At 59.3% G+C, this 20,603-nt stretch overlaps 2 protein-coding genes across 4 annotated transcripts in view; one reads left to right on the forward strand and one right to left on the reverse strand.

The window, feature by feature from the left end:
• The window catches only part of OTOF (otoferlin), a 110,845-nt gene extending 96,589 nt beyond the window's left edge, over positions 1 to 14,256 (forward strand). For 2 of the 3 annotated variants that reach the window (XM_075555807.1, XM_075555808.1), the window contains 22 exons: positions 85 to 219; positions 997 to 1,158; positions 1,310 to 1,429; positions 1,857 to 2,018; positions 2,112 to 2,274; positions 2,751 to 2,821; positions 3,908 to 3,937; positions 4,211 to 4,342; positions 5,443 to 5,509; positions 6,475 to 6,614; positions 6,745 to 6,879; positions 7,088 to 7,225; positions 7,499 to 7,626; positions 7,711 to 7,881; positions 8,404 to 8,564; positions 9,046 to 9,188; positions 9,510 to 9,598; positions 10,294 to 10,392; positions 10,688 to 10,929; positions 11,390 to 11,568; positions 11,664 to 11,764; positions 14,076 to 14,256. In XM_075555807.1, the coding sequence (XP_075411922.1) occupies positions 85 to 219; positions 997 to 1,158; positions 1,310 to 1,429; positions 1,857 to 2,018; positions 2,112 to 2,274; positions 2,751 to 2,821; positions 3,908 to 3,937; positions 4,211 to 4,342; positions 5,443 to 5,509; positions 6,475 to 6,614; positions 6,745 to 6,879; positions 7,088 to 7,225; positions 7,499 to 7,626; positions 7,711 to 7,881; positions 8,404 to 8,564; positions 9,046 to 9,188; positions 9,510 to 9,598; positions 10,294 to 10,392; positions 10,688 to 10,929; positions 11,390 to 11,568; positions 11,664 to 11,764; positions 14,076 to 14,256 (2,949 nt within the window). Of the gene's footprint in view, positions 1 to 84; positions 220 to 996; positions 1,159 to 1,309; positions 1,430 to 1,856; positions 2,019 to 2,111; positions 2,275 to 2,690; positions 2,822 to 3,907; positions 3,938 to 4,210; positions 4,343 to 5,442; positions 5,510 to 6,474; positions 6,615 to 6,744; positions 6,880 to 7,087; positions 7,226 to 7,498; positions 7,627 to 7,710; positions 7,882 to 8,403; positions 8,565 to 9,045; positions 9,189 to 9,509; positions 9,599 to 10,293; positions 10,393 to 10,687; positions 10,930 to 11,389; positions 11,569 to 11,663; positions 11,765 to 14,075 lie in introns of all 3 variants that reach the window. The other variant, XM_075555806.1, reaches the window with a different exon arrangement.
• A 1,279-nt stretch (positions 14,257 to 15,535) lies between these two features.
• Positions 15,536 to 20,603, reverse strand: part of DRC1 (dynein regulatory complex subunit 1) — a 56,538-nt gene continuing 51,470 nt past the window's right edge. The window contains exons 14-17 of the mRNA XM_075555809.1: positions 18,856 to 19,037; positions 17,434 to 17,577; positions 16,837 to 16,939; positions 15,536 to 15,724 (exon numbers count right to left, since the gene is read on the reverse strand). Of these exons, the coding sequence (XP_075411924.1) occupies positions 15,662 to 15,724; positions 16,837 to 16,939; positions 17,434 to 17,577; positions 18,856 to 19,037 (492 nt within the window). The 3' untranslated portion in view covers positions 15,536 to 15,661. The remainder of the gene's footprint in view (positions 15,725 to 16,836; positions 16,940 to 17,433; positions 17,578 to 18,855; positions 19,038 to 20,603) is intronic.

Raw genomic sequence — 20,603 nt, forward strand, 5'->3', positions numbered from 1 at the left:
GAGGAGGTCTCTCGTCCTCTGGAGGCTGCCTTGTCCCCTGCCTGTCGGTCACCTCCTCACCGCCCCTCCCCCTGTGCATGGTAGGTCCTCAATGAGACCCTGTGCCCCACCTGGGACCAGATGCTGGTGTTCGACAGCCTGGAGCTGTACGGGGAGGCCCACGAGCTGCGAGACGACCCCCCCATCATCGTCATCGAAATCTATGACCAGGACACCATGGTACGGGTCCTCCGGCCCTGACACAGCTCCTCGGTCTTCCAGGAGTCCCCCAGGTGTCCCCAGCCCTGTCCCTGCTGCCTGACCCTTTCCCGACCCTAGGGGCTCCTGCAGTCTCAGGGAGGAAACATGTGTCAGAGGGCCCCTACCTCCTAGCACAGGCAGACTGAACTTGGGCCCAGAGTGCAGGAGGGCAGCACCCCACAGGTTCCCACACCTATCATAGTCAGTACAACCTCACAGGTCTCTAAGGGAAGCTGTCTGGGGGAGGGCGATGGATCAGGGTGACCCCTCAGGCATTGGGGAACCTTACCATCAACCACCTCAGCTCTCGAGGTGCTCTGGACTAAGGATAAGCCAAAAGCCACCCTCCCAGCTGTAGAGTCACCTGTGACTCACGGAGCCCCTACAGGACAGGGTAGAGCTGCCCCTGTGGGTTTCTGTGACTGTAGCTCTTTACAGGAGTCGAAAGCGCCGTCTTTCTCCTGCAAAGTGACCGGTGGTTTCAAACTGCTGACCTTATGGTTTGCAACTGAACACATAATGCACTCCACCATCAGGGCTCCTTTGGATGGGGGCGGGGGAGTGGGGAGTGGGAAGGACATCATTTCAGTTTCTGCATAGCAAGTCCCTGACACCGCCAGGCACGCGGTCTCCCTGTCTGTAAACTGGGCGATCGCTCTTGGAACAGTCCCCGGGGCTGTGGTGAGGGGCGGGTGAGACCAGCGGCATGAGCATGCCTGGTGGACGGAAGCCCCAAGCGATTGTCTGCGGTACCAGGGCAAAGCCGACTTCATGGGCCGGACCTTCGCCAAGCCCCTGGTGAAGATGGCAGACGAGGCCTACTGCCCACCCCGCTTCCCGCCCCAGCTAGAGTACTACCAGATTTATCGCGGCAATGCCACAGCTGGAGACCTGCTGGCTGCCTTCGAGCTGCTGCAGGTGGGACCCCCCGGGCACCTAGACCCTGGGGCTTCCGGGCCCTTGGCCTTCCCTGTCTCCCCAAGCCACATGGCAGATGGCCATCCGGAGGAAGAGCCCCTTCCCCTGGGTTTCTGGGTGAGTAAGTGAATCTGTGGCCCCTACTCCCCAGATTGGGCCAGCAGGGAAGGCCGATCTGCCCCCCATCAACGGCCCGGTGGATGCAGACCGGGGTCCCATCATGCCTGTGCCCGTGGGCATCCGGCCTGTGCTCAGCAAGTACCGGATCGAGGTGTGTGCCTCCCCTGGGCCAGGCCTCTGCTGCCCCAGCTGTCCCTCACTTCCTCCCGGTCCAGGCACAGGACACTGAGGGCAGGCAGAGCCCTGGAGCTGCAGGGATCCTCAGCTCTCTCAGCACCCCTCATTTTCTCAAATAAGGAGCTGAGGGTATAGGAGGGCAAGGGACTAGCTTGTGACTAACCATAGCCTGGTGGTCAGCAGCAGGCCAGGTTCCTGTCCAGTCTGCGGTGGTCACAGTGCCTTCCCCCAGGGCCTTCCCTGTCCCCCCACCTTCATGCTGCCCTTACCCTGCAGGCTCAACCACAGAAGCCTGAGAACACCCACCCCTCCTGCTACTGCCCTGAGCCTCCCTCCCACCCCCAACAAGGCGGGTTCCTTACCTGATGGGCTCCCCCCAACACACACCACACCCCACCCAGGTGCTGTTCTGGGGCCTGAGAGACCTGAAGCGGGTGAACCTGGCCCAGGTGGACCGGCCACGGGTGGACATCGAGTGTGCAGGGAAGGGGGTACAGTCATCCCTGATTCACAATTACAAGAAGAACCCCAACTTTAATACCCTTGTCAAGTGGTTTGAAGTGGTGAGTGTGGGCCCACAGTTGGGCCGGGGTAGGGATGGCTGGTATTTTAAGACCTCTTCTCCAAGCCTCAGGTCCCCCTCTCCATACTGCCAGGACCTCCCCGAAAACGAGCTTCTGCACCCGCCCCTGAACATCCGCGTGGTCGACTGCCGGGCCTTCGGCCGCTACACCCTGGTGGGCTCCCACGCCGTCAGCTCCCTGCGGCGCTTCATATACAGGCCCCCAGACCGCTCGGCCCCCAGCTGGGACACCACGGGTACGGCCACAGGCCAGCCCTGCAGAGGGGCACCACCAGGGGAGCATGGGAGGGCAACTGCCCAAAGCTGCCCTCACCTAGAACCAGGGCTGGAGATGTCCTCTGAGACCCCACTCCCAGTCTGGTCTCTCTGTCCCCTCCCCTGCAGCTCACCTCTCCCTCACTGACTGACACCCCCTCCTTCTGGCTATCTGTTTCCATCCCCCCTCAAAAGCTCCCCCTCCCCCTTTCCCTAGAAGGCTCTAGAACCAGCCTTACAACTCTGGTCCTTCTGGCACCCTTGATTCTCACTGTCATTCTTGCCTCTCCCTCCATCTGTCTGCCTGTCTGTCCATCTCTCTGGCCACCCTTGACTCTGTCATTCTTGCCCCTCCCTCCGTCTGCCTGCCTGCCTGTCTGTCCATCTCTCTGTCCAGTCAGGCTTCTCCCGGGCTGCCATGGGCTGTGCAATGGGGGCCCCCCCTGTCGCCCCACAGGGGAGGTCGTGGTGAGCATGGAGCCCGAGGTGCCAGTCAAGAAACTGGAGACCATGGTGAAGCTGGACGCGGTAAGGAGGGAGGGTCCGTCCCGCACGTGTGTGCATGTGACTCCGCCATGAGAGGGAAGCTTTGCACCAAGCCCCTGGGCCCAGTGCTGAGGACTGAACCTGACCACACGTGCCAATAACTGCCGGGGAGCCTGCTACTTGGGGTGCACAGAGCCCCCGGCTTCAGGCCTTCAGGAGGGCAGGAGAACAGCACTGACCCCACTCTCCCCAAATTCTGTCCAGTATATTGGCCCAAGGGCCCAGCCTTGGGTGGAGCAAGGGAGTCTCGCCATTGTCGCCCTCAGCTATGTAACTCTGTGTGTGTGTGTGTGTGTGTGTGTGTGTGTGTGTGTGTGTGTGTGTGTGTGTGTGTGACTCTGTGGATGACTGTGGTCTTGAGGCCTGGGTGATGAGAGGTGACAGAGCAGGGGACTGCCCATCCAACAGTGTACGTTTCTGCTTCCTGACGCCCCCTGGGGACAGCAGCCCTCTTCCCACGTCCCTGGCCCTCCATTTCCGTGAGTCCTGCTTTCCTGTCTCTTCCACCCCCCGAGCTTGATTTTGGGGTGCATTATGGTTCACTTGAGAGCCCTGTCTTGTTTGGCAACGGGTCTGCAGAACTTTTCCGGCTGCCTGCTCTGACTGGGCCTGCAAAGGAGAGCCCAGGCAACGAACGTGGCAGGCAGACTCTGTCTAGTGGTTAGAGGGAACTCAAACTGCCCGCCCTGTCCGGAACAACTCCTCCACCCTGGCACTCTGTGAGATCACCTGAGAAGCAGAAGTAGCGGTGCCTAGCACCTACTCTGATGCCATGGAGCCCCATCCTGGCAATTCTTAAAAGCTCCCAAATGATTCTCATGCCAAGGTAGAAACGCCGCTCTAGAAGGTCATGGGAATGTTGAGACACGTCTCACATGGCAATGTGCTCTTGAGGGGATAAAGCTGACTGTGTGAGCACCGAGCTGAGAGCTCACCCCTGTGCACATTGTGTGCACACGTGTGTGTGTGGGTGTGTGTTCGTGTGCGTGTGTGTGTCCCTCCTCCCCTCCCTACCACTTCAGGCTCCAAGAGCTTACTCTGGCCCTGCCTCTCTGGTCCCCTCTGCAGATGTCTGATGCCGTTGTCAAGGTGGATGTGGTGAGTGGGGACTGGTCTGGGGTGAGAGGGACCGACATGGGCATCTGGTGACAGCATCCCTGGCTGACCCCGCCCCCTTCCCCACACCCGCACCCCTAGAGGGCATGGGCAGGCAGCTGGGCCCTGACACCCTATCCTGCCTTGGCCATAGGCTCATGCTTGGCTGGTCACAACCCTCTGTGAGCCAAGGCATCCTCCTCCAGTCAGCAAGATTCGGGGAGGGGCCAGGGTGCAGGCCTCGGGGCCTGGTCCACCCGGCTCTCCCTCGCACAGGCTGAGGAGGAGAAGGAGAAGAAGAAGAAAAAGAAAAAGGGCACAGCCGAGGAGCTGGAGGAGGAGGAGCCTGATGAGAGCATGCTGGACTGGTGGTCTAAGTACTTCGCCTCCATTGACACCATGAAGGAGGTGAGGCGCAGCCCGCTCTCAGCCCCTCCTGTCCAGCCCCTTCCCACCCACTGCTGCCACCCCCACTGATGGGAGCTAGGAGCAGCCTTGTCTCACACCCTGAATGTTCTAATTCAGAAGTCCCTTTGTCCGGGATGCCTGTAAGCATTACATCCTGACTGTAAGCTCCAGGAAGCGGGTCCCTCCTCCTTTTTGTTTGTCTCTTCACCACGCTCTTTGCCCACCTCCCTCAGGCCACTGCCTGACTGACCAGCGGACCCCTAGGGCCGGGTGCCCGCAGCGGTGATGCCTCAGCCGACAGGGTAGAACTTTCCCTGTCAGTTTCTGAGTCAGGAGTAGACAGGTTCATCTTTTGTCCAGAGTGGCCGGTGGTATCGAACTGCTGACCTTGTGGCTAGCAACCCAACTTGTAATCACTCCTTCAAAACTACCAGCCACTCCTCAGGAGAAAGACGAGCCTTTCTACTGCCCCTCAGGGTCGCCATGAGTGGGAATCGACTCTTGGGTGGTGGGTGGGTGAGAGGGTGGTGGTGTCTTGGTTGAAACCTTGTGATAGGTGACATACACGGAGTGAAAAAAATATATGTAGAGCGCATTCTTGATCAGCTATAACTGTCTACATTGATGCATTTTTAATCATGTAACTATGAATTCACTTTAGAGGGCACTCTAGTTTTACATGATACATGATTATTTTAAAATCACAAGTCCATAAGTATACTTAATCACACTCGACACATCATAAGCTTTTTAAAAACCTACTTAATGTACTTGATGGGGCTGAAACGTGCTGGGAAAATATGCCTGGTTCTAGAACACTTATGAGAAGCCCAGGTGGTATAGTGGTTACACGCTGGCCTGTGATCCGAAAGGTCAGCAGTTCCAAACCACCAACTGCTCTGAGGGAGAAAGATGGGGATTTCCACTTGCTTAAAGAGCTACCATCTCAGAAACTGAGAAGGCAGTCCTGCCCTGTCCTATTGGGTCACTGAGTCAGGATGGACGCGATGGCAGAGCCAGAGACCAGAGTTAGGGGGTCAGAAAGCCCCTCCCCAGGAACTCTGTCTGCCCTCCTCTTTACCCACCTCATCTTTTGGCAGCAACTTCGTCATCAGGAGGCCTCCGGTGTTGACGTGGAGGACAAGGAGGAGATGGATAACGCTGAGGGTGAGTCTGCAATTTGGAGCTCGGCTTCTGCTCACACCCCCAATGGGTCCCCTGCCTCCCACAGCCACCTGCTTCTCTCCTCCCTCTCGGAACCCCTCACGGCAGCCATAGCTGCCCAGGAGCAAGGGCCTCTGGGCACCGGGGGCAGCTCAGAGCCCCCTCTAGAGGGGCTTCCACTCTGACTCGCTCAGCAGCCACTGATGGACAGACAGATGAACCTGCAGCACAACACACCGAGTCCTCCCAGTGTTTTCCACACCTTTTTCCATCGAACACCATTCGTGGGTGTCAGAGAGGGAAAGGGGGCTGACTCTGTAGTCAGACGAGTTTGGAAAATGCTGGTGTACACCAAGTTGAACGGGCTGCTTGGCTGCGGTACTCCTCCGAGCTTCTCGGAAGCGCATGAACACTACAAAGGCTACAGACAGTTAATGCGCTCAACTGCTTGCCAAAAGGCTGGCGGATCAAGTCCACCCAGGGGCTGTTCCTCAGGCAGGCCTGGCCATCTTCCTCCCAAGCAGTCTGCCCTTGAAAACCCTCGGGAGGCCAGTCCTACTCTGACACTTACTCAAAATACCATTTTTTTTAAACACCACGTTCAATATTTCCCTAATGTGTTTGCTCACATTCTCCAGTTAGGGGATTGCTGCTATAGAATCGCCCGATAGAGATGCAGAGACAGTAGACCCCGGCTAGCAGAGACCTGCACAGCCCTGTGCTCTGCAACCACCACCCCCGTCCTCCCCAACGCCCCACCACCACCACCACCACCCTGCCAGGGGCAGGCTGACCATCTGAGCACTGGACCCCATGCATCTGGAGAGGCAGGCCCCAGGGGTTATTGTCTGCATGGACAGAGGAGGTCACTGAGGCTCCCCAAGTTCAGGCCTTGAACCTGTGTCCCTCTGCAATGGTCATTTCTCCTCACTTCTCCCATTGGGGGCTCCTTTTCTGCCTCCTGCCAGGCCTGAGGGGGCCAATGAAGAGCAAGGAGAAGGCAAAGGCCTCAAAGGAGGAGAAGAAGAAGAAGAGCCAGAGCCAGAGTCAAGGCCCCGGCCAGGTGGCTGAGGCCCCTGAAAAGAAGCCCAAGATCGATGAGCTCAAGGTAAGGGAGGGTCTGTGAGCAGCATTCCCCCCTACCACCACCCCCCAACGACACCAGGGATCCGGCAGGAGGCGGCAAATTGAGGGTCCCCAGGGCAGGCCGAGGCCTGCTGACCATGCGCCTGGTGCAGGTGTACCCCAAGGAGCTGGAGTCCGAGTTCGACAACTTTGAGGACTGGCTGCACACCTTCAACCTGCTGCGGGGCAAGACGGGTGATGACGAGGACGGCTCCACCGAGGAGGAGCGCACCGTGGGCCGCTTCAAGGTCGGGGAGCCGGGGACCACCGCCCCCCCAAAAAAGCGGGGAGTGGGGGGAGGGACCACCAGCTGTGCAGGCTACTAACAGGTGAAGACTGCTTCCATGCTGATGGGGAAAGAGCCGGCCCTACCCTGGCCATGCCTTCCAGAGCCCTGGACTGCCCCCCAGCCCCAGCCCCAGACCCACCTGCACCTGACCCACGCTCCCTCTCCAGGGCTCCCTCTGCGTGTACAAAGTGCCTCTCCCAGAAGATGTGTCCCGGGAAGCGGGCTATGACCCCACCTACGGCATGTTCCAGGGTATCCCCAGCAATGACCCCATCAACGTGCTGGTCCGCGTCTACGTGGTCCGGGTGAGGCTGCCGTGCCCCTGGTCCTCCAGACAGGATACCCCAGGAGGGAGGATGCCAGGAGGGTCCAGTCCACATCTTTAAGAGAGGAAGAAGCCCAGACCCCGGGGTGGGGAGGGACGGACTGGCTGCCCTCCGGTCGGGTGCCCCTGCCCCCAGCCCTGCTCCCTCTTGGACTGCCAGGGAGCTGGGTGGGGGTGCCGGATGGTGAGGAAGGATGAGCTTCTGAAAAGCCGGCCCAGGCAACGCCCCTTCCTCCCTGCCCACCTCCCCCAGGCCACAGACCTGCACCCCGCAGACATCAATGGTAAAGCTGACCCCTATATCGCCATCCGCCTTGGCAAGACAGACATCCGGGACAAGGAGAACTACATCTCCAAGCAGCTCAACCCCGTCTTTGGGAAGTAAGGCTTCCTCCACCCTCCTGGACCCACCCTGCCTTCCCTAGCCCATACCCCTCCCAGCCTGACCTTCCCCGGTCCCCGCAGGTCCTTTGACATCGAGGCCTCCTTCCCAATGGAGTCCATGCTGACGGTGGCCGTCTACGACTGGGATCTGGTGGGCACGGATGACCTCATTGGGGAGACCAAGATTGACCTGGAGAACCGCTTCTACAGCAAGCACCGCGCCACCTGCGGCATCACCCAGAGCTACGCCATGTGTGTGGGCCGGGCAGGCGGGCGGGTAGGGCCCTGGGAGCCAGCATCTGGGTCTCTTGAAGGGGCAACTGGGCATGCGCTGGTTCTGCCCCGGGCTAGGCCAGGCTTGGGCACATTCTTGTTGGGGGGGGGGGGCAGTGGCAGGACACAGAGATCCAGTCTCCCAAGGGAGGAAACTGGGCTGGGAGCAAGAAACTGGTGAGGGCAGCCGCAGGGAGTCTGAGTGGGAGCAACAAGCACTAGGAAGAGCCCTGCACCCGAGCACCCTCTGCCCAACTGTGCAAGCCAGGCCAAGCGCCTGCACGCCTCTGGTAGCCAGTCTCCTCACGGAGTCTCTGAGGGACCGAGAGTGGGCGAGGGGGCTGGGTGGGTGGGATGCTCACCCGGGAGGGTGAAGGCAGACAGTGGGCAGGGCCTGCCTCAGCAGCCTTGTCTACGGAGCCTGGGGCCCAGGGTGGGACCCGGTTGCTGGTGGGGGGCATCAGCTTGAGCGCAGGGCCACCCTGGGCTCCTCTCCTTCAGACATGGCTACAATATCTGGCGGGACCCCATGACACCGAGCCAGATCCTGACCCGGCTCTGCAAGGAGGGCAAAGTGGACGGCCCGCACTTTGGGCCCCCCGGGAGAGTTAAGGTGGCCAACCGTGTCTTCACGGGACCCTCGGAGATTGAGGATGAGAACGGTAACGGGTCTCGGGGATTTGGAGGCCAAGGGGGTAGGTGGATGTGGTAGGTCCTGTGCCCACATTCTCTTGGGGTGGGGGTCGGGGGGACATTGAGGTCTGACTGGAGACTCCTTAGCCTGAGCAGGAGTGTTGGTGACCCTCTGTTTTACATTAATTCCTCAGGGCCCCCACTTCAGTCTGCTCACCCCAACTGCCTGCAGCCTCCTGGCTCCCTCTGGCTCCTTAGGGGCAGAGCGAGGCTGTGGGCCCAGGTCTGTGTGGCCCCAACCCTCTCCCCACACCTGGAAGTTCCCAGAGAATCCGGATGTCCCCGTGGTAGGGGCCTCGTGCTGGGACTGCAAGTGGGTCTCCCTGCAGGACCCCTCTCACAGCCCAGTGGTCAGGTTCCCCAAACACAGACATTCCCTGCGCCCCCACCAGCTCCCCAAGTGGTGGGCTCTGTGGAGCCCCGTGCACATGCTGACCCCACGGCCCGCAGGTCAGAGGAAGCCCACGGAGGAGCACGTGTCGCTGTGTGCCCTGAGACACTGGGAAGACATCCCCCGGGTGGGCTGCCGCCTGGTGCCTGAGCACGTGGAGACTCGGCCGCTGCTCAACCCTGACAAGCCGGGCATTGAACAGGTGACGCTGGCCTGGCTGGGCCTGGGGCTCTTTGGTATGCCCTGCAGTGAGCCCCCTAGAGCCTGGCCCGTGGCCCGTGGGGCATGTGTCTTTTGATTTGAGTGGGAATGACATCAGTTCAGGGCTGTCTGGATTGTCTGTCTCCCTCAGAAGCTGTGATTGGCTCTGGGTGACATCATCTAACTCTAGCATCCAAGGATGGAAACTGTTGAGATGGGTCTGTGTCAGGACCAAGGGTGGGAGGGGGTGGAGAGCTGACCTTTCTGGGGTGCAGGCAAGGAACCTGTGGGCAGTCCTGCCCCTCCACCACTTCGCCCTCAGGGTCGCCTGGAGCTGTGGGTGGACATGTTCCCCATGGATATGCCGGCCCCCGGGACACCCCTGGACATCTCCCCCCGGAAGCCCAAGAAGTGAGCTCCTGGGGCCCACCACTCCTTTCCTGGGGGACCCGTTCATCTTGCCCAGAGAGATTTTCCTTTTTCGCTGTGCCCTGCAATTTAGCCGGCCAGGTTGAGCTAGCATTCACCTAGAGGGATTCTTCTATGCTGAGGCCACGTGGGCTGTTCCGAAGCCTGCCACTAGAGGTCACCCCGCCCCTTGGGTCGCTCCCAGCTGCCGTTTAGGACTTCAATCCTGATGGAGAGCAGAGCAGGTCCTGTTTTCTGTGGATGGGCCCACCTTGCTCCTTGCTGTTGAGGTGTCACTAGCTCATCTACATTACTATTAAACCTGGAAGGGAAAATCCCTTTGGGGACAAGGACAGAAGCTAGATTCCACAGCCCTCCACAGCTTCAGGACCCAGGAGGAAACTTGCTCCTGAACCTCATTTCAGCCAGCCCCGCAGCCAGCCCTCTCCCACTCCCTGACCCTGCGGCTGCCCAGAATTCAGTGCCAAACCACTGAGTCAACTTCCTTGCCCACGTGTGCTGGAGGCGTCATGGTGGTCAGCCCAGACGGCCACGGGGACTGACCTTCTCGCTCACCTCAGGGCCCCACTGGACCGAGACTTCCCTTGGACCACTTGCTCTCTCCACCCCAAACAGCCCAGCTGCCCCAGACTCAGCCCGCTGTCATCTCCTCTCCAGCCCCCTTCTCCCCTGCCCAGGTACGAGCTACGGGTCATCGTGTGGAACACGGACGAGGTGGTCCTGGAGGATGACGACTTCTTCACCGGGGAGAAGTCCAGTGACATCTTTGTGCGGGGGTGGGTGAGGGGCCTCTGGGTAGGGCTGGCCTACACAGGGGCAGGTCCACCTCCTGGGCAGGGCTAAGTGAGGTGAACCTGCCACCTGGGAGGAGTTAAGTGGGGCAGGTCCGCCTCCTGGGAGGGGCTAAGTGGGGTGGGTCCACTTCCTGGGCGGGCTCAGCAGGGACGGGGCTGAGCAGGGTGAGTCCACCTCCTGAGAGTCAGAAAAGCAGGGAAGGGAAAAAGAAAGAGAACTGGGGTGGGCAGGGGTGCTGCGGGTGTCACCCTAGGTCTGAAGCAGTGGTGCTCACAGGTGGCTGAAGGGCCAACAGGAGGACAAGCAGGACACGGATGTCCACTACCACTCGCTCACTGGCGAGGGGAACTTCAACTGGCGCTACCTGTTCCCCTTCGACTACCTGGCGGCGGAGGAGAAGATCGTCATCTCCAAGAAGGAGTCCGTGTTCTCCTGGGACGAGACGGAGTACAAGATCCCCGCGCGGCTCACCCTGCAGATCTGGGATGCGGACCACTTCTCCGCGGACGACTTCCTGGGTGCAGAGTCAAGCAGCGTGGGCCGCGCTGGGTGGGGTGCAAGGAGGGGCGAGGGAGAAGGAAGGGCCAGGTGAGCCTACCCTGGAACCCAGAAGGGTCACAGCGGCTCCCCACCTCAAGGACCCACCTAGACAAGCCCAGAGCAGATTCCGCGGGACCCTTGGGGGCTTCGAGGAAGGGGTGCTACTGCGGCCTGAGTGAGTCAGGCACCCCTGGACCTCAGCTTCTCCTGAGGTCAAATCTGCCTTTCCCTTCTAACTCGTATTTGCATCTGGGCCAAGCTTGTGGGACAGGCGGGGTTATGCAGCATCGTGGCACAGTGACAGGGGAGAGGGGGTGGCAGCCACTGGGAAGGTACCCACCTCCCAGTCTGAAGGGTCAGCCAGAACACTAGGGTGAGCTGGAGCCAAGGAGCCCCGCCTGCCACTGTCAGCCCGGAACTGACCCTGAGCTCGCACAGGGGCCATCGAGCTGGACCTGAACCGCTTCCCTCGGGGCGCCAAGACCGCCAAGCAGTGTTCCCTGGAGATGGCCACCGGGGAGGTGGACGTGCCCCTGGTTTCCATCTTCAAGCAGAAGCGCGTCAAGGGCTGGTGGCCCCTCCTGGCCCGGAATGAAAATGACGAGTTTGAGCTCACGGTGGGCCACTGCCTCCTCCTGGAGGGGGCGGGGCTGGGGCAGGCTGGAGTGACACCAGGCGTGGGCACTGGGACCTTGCTGCCCGCTCTCTGCAGGGCAAAGTGGAGGCAGAGCTGCACCTCCTGACAGCCGAGGAGGCAGAGAAGAACCCAGTGGGCCTGGCCCGAGGCGAGCCCGACCCTCTAGAGAAGCCCAAGTGAGTGCCCTGCCTGGGCCTTCAAGGGGCAGCCTATGGAGGAGGGGTCTGGCTGAACGAGGGCCTCCAGCGGCCTCAGGGCTCTCCTGGTGCCTCTGTCCCTTTGGTCACTTCCTGGGCCACAGCTTCACGGAAAGGGCTCCTCCTCCTCTTTCTCCTCCCTTCCCCAGCCCAGACCCCACCCCACCCCCCTCTGAAGAGCCTGCTCAGGGGTGAGTGTGGGCCATCTGAGCATGCAGGGCCGGACCCCTCTCCACACCTGGGTTCTGCATCCGTGTGCCCTCTGTCCTTTCTCCTTGCGCCTCTGCCCCTCCGGCTGCTGCAGCCATCCAACACCAGCTTCAGCTGGTTCTTGAACCCTCTCAAGTGGGCCGCTACTTTGCGTGGCCCACGTGCTGCTGGCTGCTGCTCAGACTGCTGCTGCAGCAGCTGCCCGCCCTCTGCCTCTACGCCAGCGGTTCTCAACCTGGGGGTCGCGACCCCTTTGGGGGGCGAACGACCCTTTCACAGGGGCCACCCAATTCATCACAGTTAACAAAATGACAGTGATAAAAGCAGCAAAGAAAATAATTTTATGGTTGGGGGGTTGCCACAACGAGGAACTGTATGAAAGGGTCTTGGCATTAGGAAGGTTGAGACCCACTGCTGCTTGGTGCCGGGCGACCTGGCCAAGAGGCTGCTCAGGAGCTTGGGAGCATGTGGGGTACACACGTGCACGTGCAGCACACCCACACTCACACACAAACACACATTCACACACTCCCACATTCACACACACAGACTTTCACACACATGGTTATACCCACATACATGTTCACACATGCTCACACTTACACATATACGCATTCACACACATAAGCATTCACACACACACACTCGCACACACCCGTAGTACACACATACACACAAGCACGTACTTACTGTGACTGTCCAGCTTTCTAAATAGGATGATGGGCTCAGAACTGGTCATGACAGTTTTGCATATTTACAGAGAAGGCCAGACAGACAGGTGACGTAACTTTCCCAATGTCACCCCGCAAATTAGGGTAAAGCTAGGACAGGAGTCTGGCTACACCACGTCCTCCCCCTATGGGAGAGCCAAGCCCCATCACCAGGCCTGGATTTGAGAGGCCGGGAGGGAACTGCTATGCCTGGCATTAGCCGGGCAGTCCTTAGCCGCGGCCTTCCTCCCCAAGTGCCACCCCTGTCCAGCACTGAGTGCACGGGCATGCTCTGTTCACTTAACCTTTCACCTACCCCAGGAGGGAGTTCATAAGTGAGTAAACTGAGGCTCAAGAATGAGAAGCCAGGTGCCCATCCCCTGCACCCACGCTTGGCAGCCCTGGCTCCACACTGCCCCTGTTCTCGAAGAACTGGTGGGGAAGAAGTTGAAAAGACAAATTTAATACTTCTACTTTCTATTCTGAGCCCTGGTAGTGTAGCGGCTATGCCTTAGGCTGCTAACTGCAAGGTCAGCAGGTCAAAACCACCAGCTGCTCCAGAGGGAGAAAGATGCGGCTTTGTACTCCCATAAACAGTTATGGCCTCAGAAACCCACAGGGGCAGTTCTGCCTTGTCCTGTAGACTTACTATGACTCAGCATCGACTCAATGGCAGTGAGTTTGGTTTAGTTTGGGGGGTTGGTTATTTTCTATCCTGAAGTTTAAAAAGTCTGTGTTTTGTGCAACACAGGCAGAAAGCCCAGCGCATAGAACTGTTTGTCAGGGAGGCTGTGCAGAAATCGCACCGCTACCCATGCCCAGGGGAAAGGCAGCCTAGGGAGGCTGGCACACACCCCTCTCAGACTCCTGGGGCCCTTGGCAGCGGCGCTTGTGCTCAGAGAAAGGGAAAGACTTAGAAATACCGGGAGCCCCTCACACCACAGCTCCGAATACACACTGGGGACCCCAAGGGCTCCAGGACTCAAGGCTCCACTCGGTGGGCCAGACCACGGGCCATCAGGCACCACGCAGAGGATCTTTCTAGTAATCAGAAGGGCCTGCAGCTCATAGGCTGCCTCTGCGGGAGCGGGCACCCATCACTGCCCGCACCCAGCCAGAGGCCGAAGATGGCCACCTTCCCAATCTGTTGCCGGGCCTTAGGGAGGCGATGAGAGGAGTGGGTGCCCTGCACAGAGGGTGGGCTTCCTAACCTGCCAGCCTGAGGCTGACAAGTGGGCTTGTGTCCTGGCCTTGGCACTCACCACTAGGCACCTGGGCGCTGACAGGGATCCTTGGTGTGCCGGAGGGTGGGCGGAGGGGAGAGGCTGCCCTGGGAGGTGGCGCCTGATTGCTGCTCCTCCTGCCCGCAGCCGGCCCGACACAGCCTTCGTCTGGTTCCTCAACCCGCTCAAGTCCATCAAGTACCTCATCTGCACCCGCTACAAGTGGCTCATCATCAAGATCGTGCTGGCCCTGCTCGGACTACTCATGCTGGCTCTCTTTTTCTATAGCCTTCCTGGCTACATGGTCAAGAAGCTTCTGGGGGCCTGAGACTCCTCCTCCCCACAGCGCCTGGGGCAGGGGGGGGGTGGCGAGGAACTGCTGCATTTGCACTTGCTATGGCTTGGACTATTGCCCCCACACCTCCCCTGGGGGTCCCGAGGGGCCCTCTGTCCACCCTCTAGTCTCAAGCTCCCAAGAGCCAACCCCATGCTCGCTGGACTGGTGAAGCCCAAACGCAGCCCCTTGCCACCCTGAACCTGCCACTGCCCACCCTCCTGCCCTGTCCGTGGGGCAATGGGAAGGGTGGAGGTGGAACGGTTCCCTCTGAGGCCACCTTGCCAAGGTGTGACCCTCCTTCTGGCCCTGACTGCAGAAACTGCTGCTCCAGACCACCCCCAGGCCTTCTGGACTTTGCTGGCAGTGTCCAGAGCGTTCCCAGGGTGAGCAAGCAGAGCGTACCTACCACCTAGTGAGGAGAGCAGAGGAGCGCTCTGTGTTCCAACCATAGAGCCTGCTGGCGGCTGCTCCTGCCCACTGCCTCACCCGGGCTGCCCCTGCAGCGAGTCTGTATGCACCGGGCCCGGGACCAGGCCCCCTCTGCCCACAGGCCTGAGGAGGAGCAGAGTGGGAGTGGACACAGGCCCCGCCCCACAGCCCTGCTGAGCCCACCCTGCCAGCCCCCTCTTGGCCCCAAGAGTTTGTCTCTATAGTGCGCCCTGCCTGCCCGAGCTGGGTTCCTGTCAGCTGTTTTTCCTTTCTAGAGTGTGATTTGTCTCTTAATAAAAGGACTCAAACACAGAGCTGAAGTCTACATAGCCCAAGTGGAGGGCGAGCCCCAGGGTTGGGGTTCCATGGCACCGCACAGTGGGTAACTCAGCACCATCTGCCCCTGTAGCTCTCCCACTGTGGCCACCCACAGGGAGAACCTGGGATGGCCCTCCCCATGGGTGCACACTGGGGCCTGGGGTTTCCTCTGGGACCAAAATCATCCCCCAGATGCCCAAGAGCTGCAGCCTCCACCCAGGGAAAGCAAATGCCACACCCCTAAAAACAACAACAACAAAACACCTACTGCCATCGAGTCTATTCCAACTCATAGTGATCCGGCAAGACAGCGTAGAACTAACCCTGTGAGACTATAACCCTTCAGAGGAGCAGTGAGTGGGCTTGAACCACCAACCTTGTGGCTAGCATCCCTATGAGTCGGCCCCACTATACCAGGCTCCTGACGCCCTCAACGCTCACCTCCTTCTCTCCCAGAGTCCCCTCCTGGCAGAGGAAGAGCCTGGGTCTCCTGGGAGATGACAGAGATTACACATCAGAGAGCTTAAGGAGTTTCAGGGCTTTAATCCCAACATTGTGACAGACTGGATCCACGGCACAGCCATGGGCAGCCTGTGCCCGTGCCGGCCGGTATCCACACCTGTGGGCGCAGACACGTCCGCCTTCAGACCTAGCTCCCTTTGTTGGGTACCCGGAACACCTGGGTGGGAGGGACCTGCAGTTGAGAGTTTATCTGGAAAAGAAAGAACGGTGCTCGTTTAGATTTTCTTCCAGGCCACTGCCCATGACCTCTGTGGGGTCAGGTGTAGATACTGGCTCTCACTCGGGTCCCCAAGTCCCTGAACACATTTCTGCACCCAGGCCGAAAGGTCTGTGGAGCCCCGAGTCAGCCTCCCAACAAGACAAGCCCCGGCCGCCTTTAGCTTCTGATCCACAGGGCTCACTGCAGGCACCGTGGTCGGCCGTCCTCCAACTCAGCTTCCTAGACCCTTGCTTCTCCCCTAATCAAGGGCCTGGCCAGCCCACCCTGACGTCCACCTCCCATCCTTTTGTACACAGGGTAGTGGTGGGCGCATGGGCCAAACTGTCTCCACATGTCTGAGTCCTCATAGGCCAAGAGGCCATCTCCACGCCCATGCCCACCAGGTTCCGTTTCGGATGTGGCCCAGGCCCTGAGACCTTCCCAGCCCCTGTATGTGGACTGTGGCCGGCCTGTCACCTCTCACACAGCTGAGCGCCATGCTCAATCAGGTATCACAGCCCTTGTGGCCATGGCCCTAATGTCCGTGAGAACCCCACCACAGCAGAGTGGAGCGGAGCACGGGGTGGTAGAAGGACCCTCCCGTGGGGCAGAGAGGGCAGGAGCTCTCTCTCAGCTTACGGGGCCCAGGGGACCTGCCACAGGGAGGGTCCTTCCTGGGATGACCCTGTCATGGGAGGGTCAAGGGACAGCAGGCCTGATGGAGCCCCTCTCCTCATGCCAGCACACCTGGGCAGCCCAGAGTTTTCTGAGTCATGGTGCTCTTTGAAGTGGGCAATCACTAAGGTCTGCCCCAGCACCCCCACAGGGTGGCCGCAGTGAAGGTCCGGGAAGAGAATGCATGTGTGGGGCTCTGGGAATGACTGCTGACCCCACTGCCCGTGGGCATCAGCGCCCAGGGCCCTGGAGGAGACAGCCAGTGATGTCCGGCCCTGGCCAGAAGGTCTGCACCGACCTGAGGCCTGACTGTCCATTTTGGTCCTCACACGGCAAAGCTCATCTGTCTCTGATTGGGGAGAGGTTCCTCACTGCCCACCAACCCCTCCCTGTGCCTCCTGCCTGTGTTAGAGGGTCCCTGCACCCACCTTGGAGCCTAGATACTGTTGCAGCAGCATCTGGAGCTCCGTGTTCTGCTGTTCCAGAGAGCTGTTCTCCACCAGCAGCTTGGCCCTCTCAGTCAGGATCAGGCTGGGGGCAGAAACCCAGTTAGAGGCTGAGTCCTCCAGCCTCTGCCTGAGATTGGGGCGGGGGGGGGGGGAGTTTGAGGAGCCAGAAGCTCACGCACCTTCCCGAAGCTTCATTGAACAACTCTCAGACAGAGCTGGGCGGGGGCAGGCCCTGTCCTCTCAGCCAAAAGCAGTGCCCCTCCCAGATCTCCTAGGGGGCCACCAAGGTGGCCACCCTGAGGAGGAGCCTCCCCCTCTAGCCCCTCAGGCTCCCTCCTTCTCTGGGCACACGCACGCACACCAGCTAACCAACCAACAACATTAAACGCATGGTCTTCAAGTTCATTCGACTCATGAGGCCCTGCGTGTCAGGGGATAGAACTGCTCCCTAAGGGTTACTTGTGGTCTTTAGGGATACCGATCAGCAGGTCTTTCTTTCGCGGCACCCGGGGATGGGTGAGTCCAGCGGGTCCCTCCCACCCCCACTCCCCAAGGGCCTCAGGACACAGCACTCACTGATACTTCTCCAAGGCCGTGTACAGCGCGTCCCAGAGGTTCTGCCTGGAGACCGGGAGCACCTGGGCCAGGGCCTCCCAGTACTCCGAGTCCTTGGAGTTGTCTCGCACTTCCTTCCACACCTTCAGTGGCATGCCAGTGTCCCTGAAGACAAGAGCCCGTGGTGTCATCATCCGCCCTGGGCGTGCCCATACCCCTGCCGCTCCCAGGACCCCTACCTGTCACCACTCCACTCCGCTACAGGCTCGAGACAAGCCGCTGAAGGCAGAGCACCTCAGAAGCCACACATGACTCTCAAAACCAAACTCACTGCCACAGAGTCCACCTGGATGCACAGCGGCCCTGCAGGACAGGGCAGAACTGTCCCTGGGGGTTTCCAAGACCGTGACTCCCAATACGAGTAAAAAGCCTCATCTCTCTCCCTCGGGGCTGCTAGTGGTTTCAAACTGCTGACCTTAGGGTAAGCCACCCCACGCGCAGCCATTGTGGCACCAAGGTCTTGCCTGTACACTGTCATCAACTCTGACATTGGGAATTGAGTCACTTCTGTGACAGCATAGCTGCCCTTCCACCCACCCCACTCCCAGTCAGCTTTCCTCCGGGGCCTTCCCACTCATTCACCCCACCCACTGCCCTCGAGTCAGTCCCACCCCTGGCCACGATGTGGGACAGAGTAGAACGGCACCCGCCCCACCCCCCAGGCTTTCCAAGGCTGCCACCTTTAGGGAAACAGACTGCCTCATCTCTTCCCTGCAGAGCAACGAGGGGGAAGTTCAAACCACTGACCTTATCATTCACTGGTGAGTGCACCACCAGTGTGTACCTTGTTTCCTTCACCCAAGACAGACACAATGGTTCTCAGCCCTCGTCCCTCCTCCCCATCCGTCTAAGACAGCCCTGCTCCCAACCGGGGAGGCTCCTGCTTGCTCTGCCTGCTTCCAGCATCAACCCTGCCTGAGCCTGCCTGACATTCCTGAAATGCAGGTCCACCCTGCACCCCAACCCGATTGCTTATCAAGTCACAGGGACAGACCAGGATCTGTGGCACATCCTGCAGGGCTCCCCAAGGTCTGCCCTGGAGCCCCCGCCACCCAGGTCCCTGCTGCTTGGGCCACCCTACTCGGTTGTGACTCCCTTCCCCTGATGTCAGGCCCTCTCCCCACTCCTTCTACCTAACAGCAGCTGGCTCCTCTGCCATCCCCTGCCCGTGCGTGGCCGACACCATGGCCACATCCTGCTCTGCGCACCTCGGGCCCTTTGCAGCCTGGGGCAGTGGCTGCAGGTGCGGACCTCAGCCAGTGTGTGCTGAGGGCGTGAACCAGGAGTGTGTGAGTGACAAAGGGACAACACAAAGCACTGCTGCGGCGGCCCGGTGCCAGGGAGCCGCTCACCCTCCCTCCCAGGAGTCACTGAGCCCCGTACCTGGGCCTGTTCAGACCCATGACGAAGGCTTCCAGCACCTTGAGGACGTCATTGGGGTGGATGAGCCTGGGTGACGGTGGGGGCTCCTTCTCCTCCTGCTCCCCTTCGGGAACGTTTTCCTTCTTCCCTGCCTCCAGGGAGAACTTCTCTGACTGCAGACCCACCGCCACACTCGACTGGTCCTGCGGTGGGGACAGAGACCAGAGGGGCCACCTGGAGAGAGGTGCCAAGGGAGCTCAGGGTTGGAGGTACACAGCGGGGAGGAGGAGGGGGAGGAGGAGGAGGAGCACAGAGGAGAAGACACTGGCAAAGTGAACCTGCAGCTACAGAGGGGCACGTGGACACAAGGGAGGGAAGGGTGGGGGCAGGGGGCGTTCGGGGGGAGCCAGGGAGAGATCCCAGGGGGCTTCAGAACAAGGACAATGCTGTTTCTTCATCTGGGCTCACAGCTGTTCATTCGCTTGAGCTTCAGAAATCTGACTCATCATCGGTATTGTTGTAAATAGGAGGACAAGTTACATTTTAATATTTCAGTGTGAAACGCCCCCCACCCATTCCTGCCCCACAATTCTTCGGCTCACCTCCCACAGGCAAACCAATATAGTCAGTGTTTAATACAGCCTTCCAAAGAAATGCGATGTATACACATGCAAATACACGTTGTTTCTAAACATAGGCATACAAGCAGGTGTATTCACATGCATGTCAATGTGCATACCGTTTTACATCCCTGACACCATACGTATCACACGCATAGTTCTGGGCTTTGGCTTCTCTTCACACACCAATAAACTTAGAGACCGTCCCATATAAACACATAAGGGACATCTTTTGTTCTTAACAGATACATAGTATCCATTATGGATATACTTATTGGTTGTGCCTATGCCCAGCAGAAGGAAACACCGCCCGGTCCTGCGCCAGCCTCACAAGGGTTCCTATCTGAGCCTGTTGTTGCAGCCACGTGTCAGTCCATCTCCTGGAGGGTCTTCCTCTCTTTCGCTTCCCCTCTGCTTTACCCAGAATGGTGTCCTTCTCCAGGGACTGGTCTCTCCTGACCACGTGCCCACAGTGCATGAGGTCAAGTCTTGCCATCCTTGCCTCTAAGGAGCACTCTGGCTATACTGCTTCCCAGTCAGATGGATGTGTACGGTCTTGGCACAACAGACTCCATTTTGAGTCCTGCACCTCCATCTTATCCCTCAAGACTGACCCCTAACCGACCTCCCCTCCCCTGCTCAACCCCAAATTCCTGGAACCAGCTGGTCCCAAAGCCAGAATGTTTTCTGAAGATATGATCACTCCACCCATCCCTGACACAGAGATAAGATTAACGACCTTCTCCCTTCTGAAGCACCTGTGTGCGCAGATCCTCCCCAGCTGTGCCTGCCAGCAGTGGGCATAAAAACGCCGCCAGGGTTCCCCCCCACCCCCCGCATGACTTCAATAGCTCAATACCCGCCCGCAAGCTTCTCAATAAAGCCTGCTTCTAAAACTTCGTTAATTGGGCCTTTGATTCTGTTTTTGCGTCCAAATAAACCTTATAGATCGTACATATAGGAACTTACTTCATTCATTCATTAGTCTGATGGGCCTTTAGGTTGTTTATAATCTTCAGCCATTTCAAATAATGTCACATGGAATAATCTCCGACAGACACTTCATTTCTAAGTTATCGGGCTGTTAGCCACGGATTAAAAGACCCAGAAGATGAGTTGCTGGGGAAAATACAAATGTTCTGTAAAGTC

The sequence above is a fragment of the Tenrec ecaudatus genome, chromosome 8 (assembly GCF_050624435.1).
Source record: "Tenrec ecaudatus isolate mTenEca1 chromosome 8, mTenEca1.hap1, whole genome shotgun sequence".
Lineage (NCBI taxonomy): Eukaryota > Metazoa > Chordata > Mammalia > Afrosoricida > Tenrecidae > Tenrec > Tenrec ecaudatus.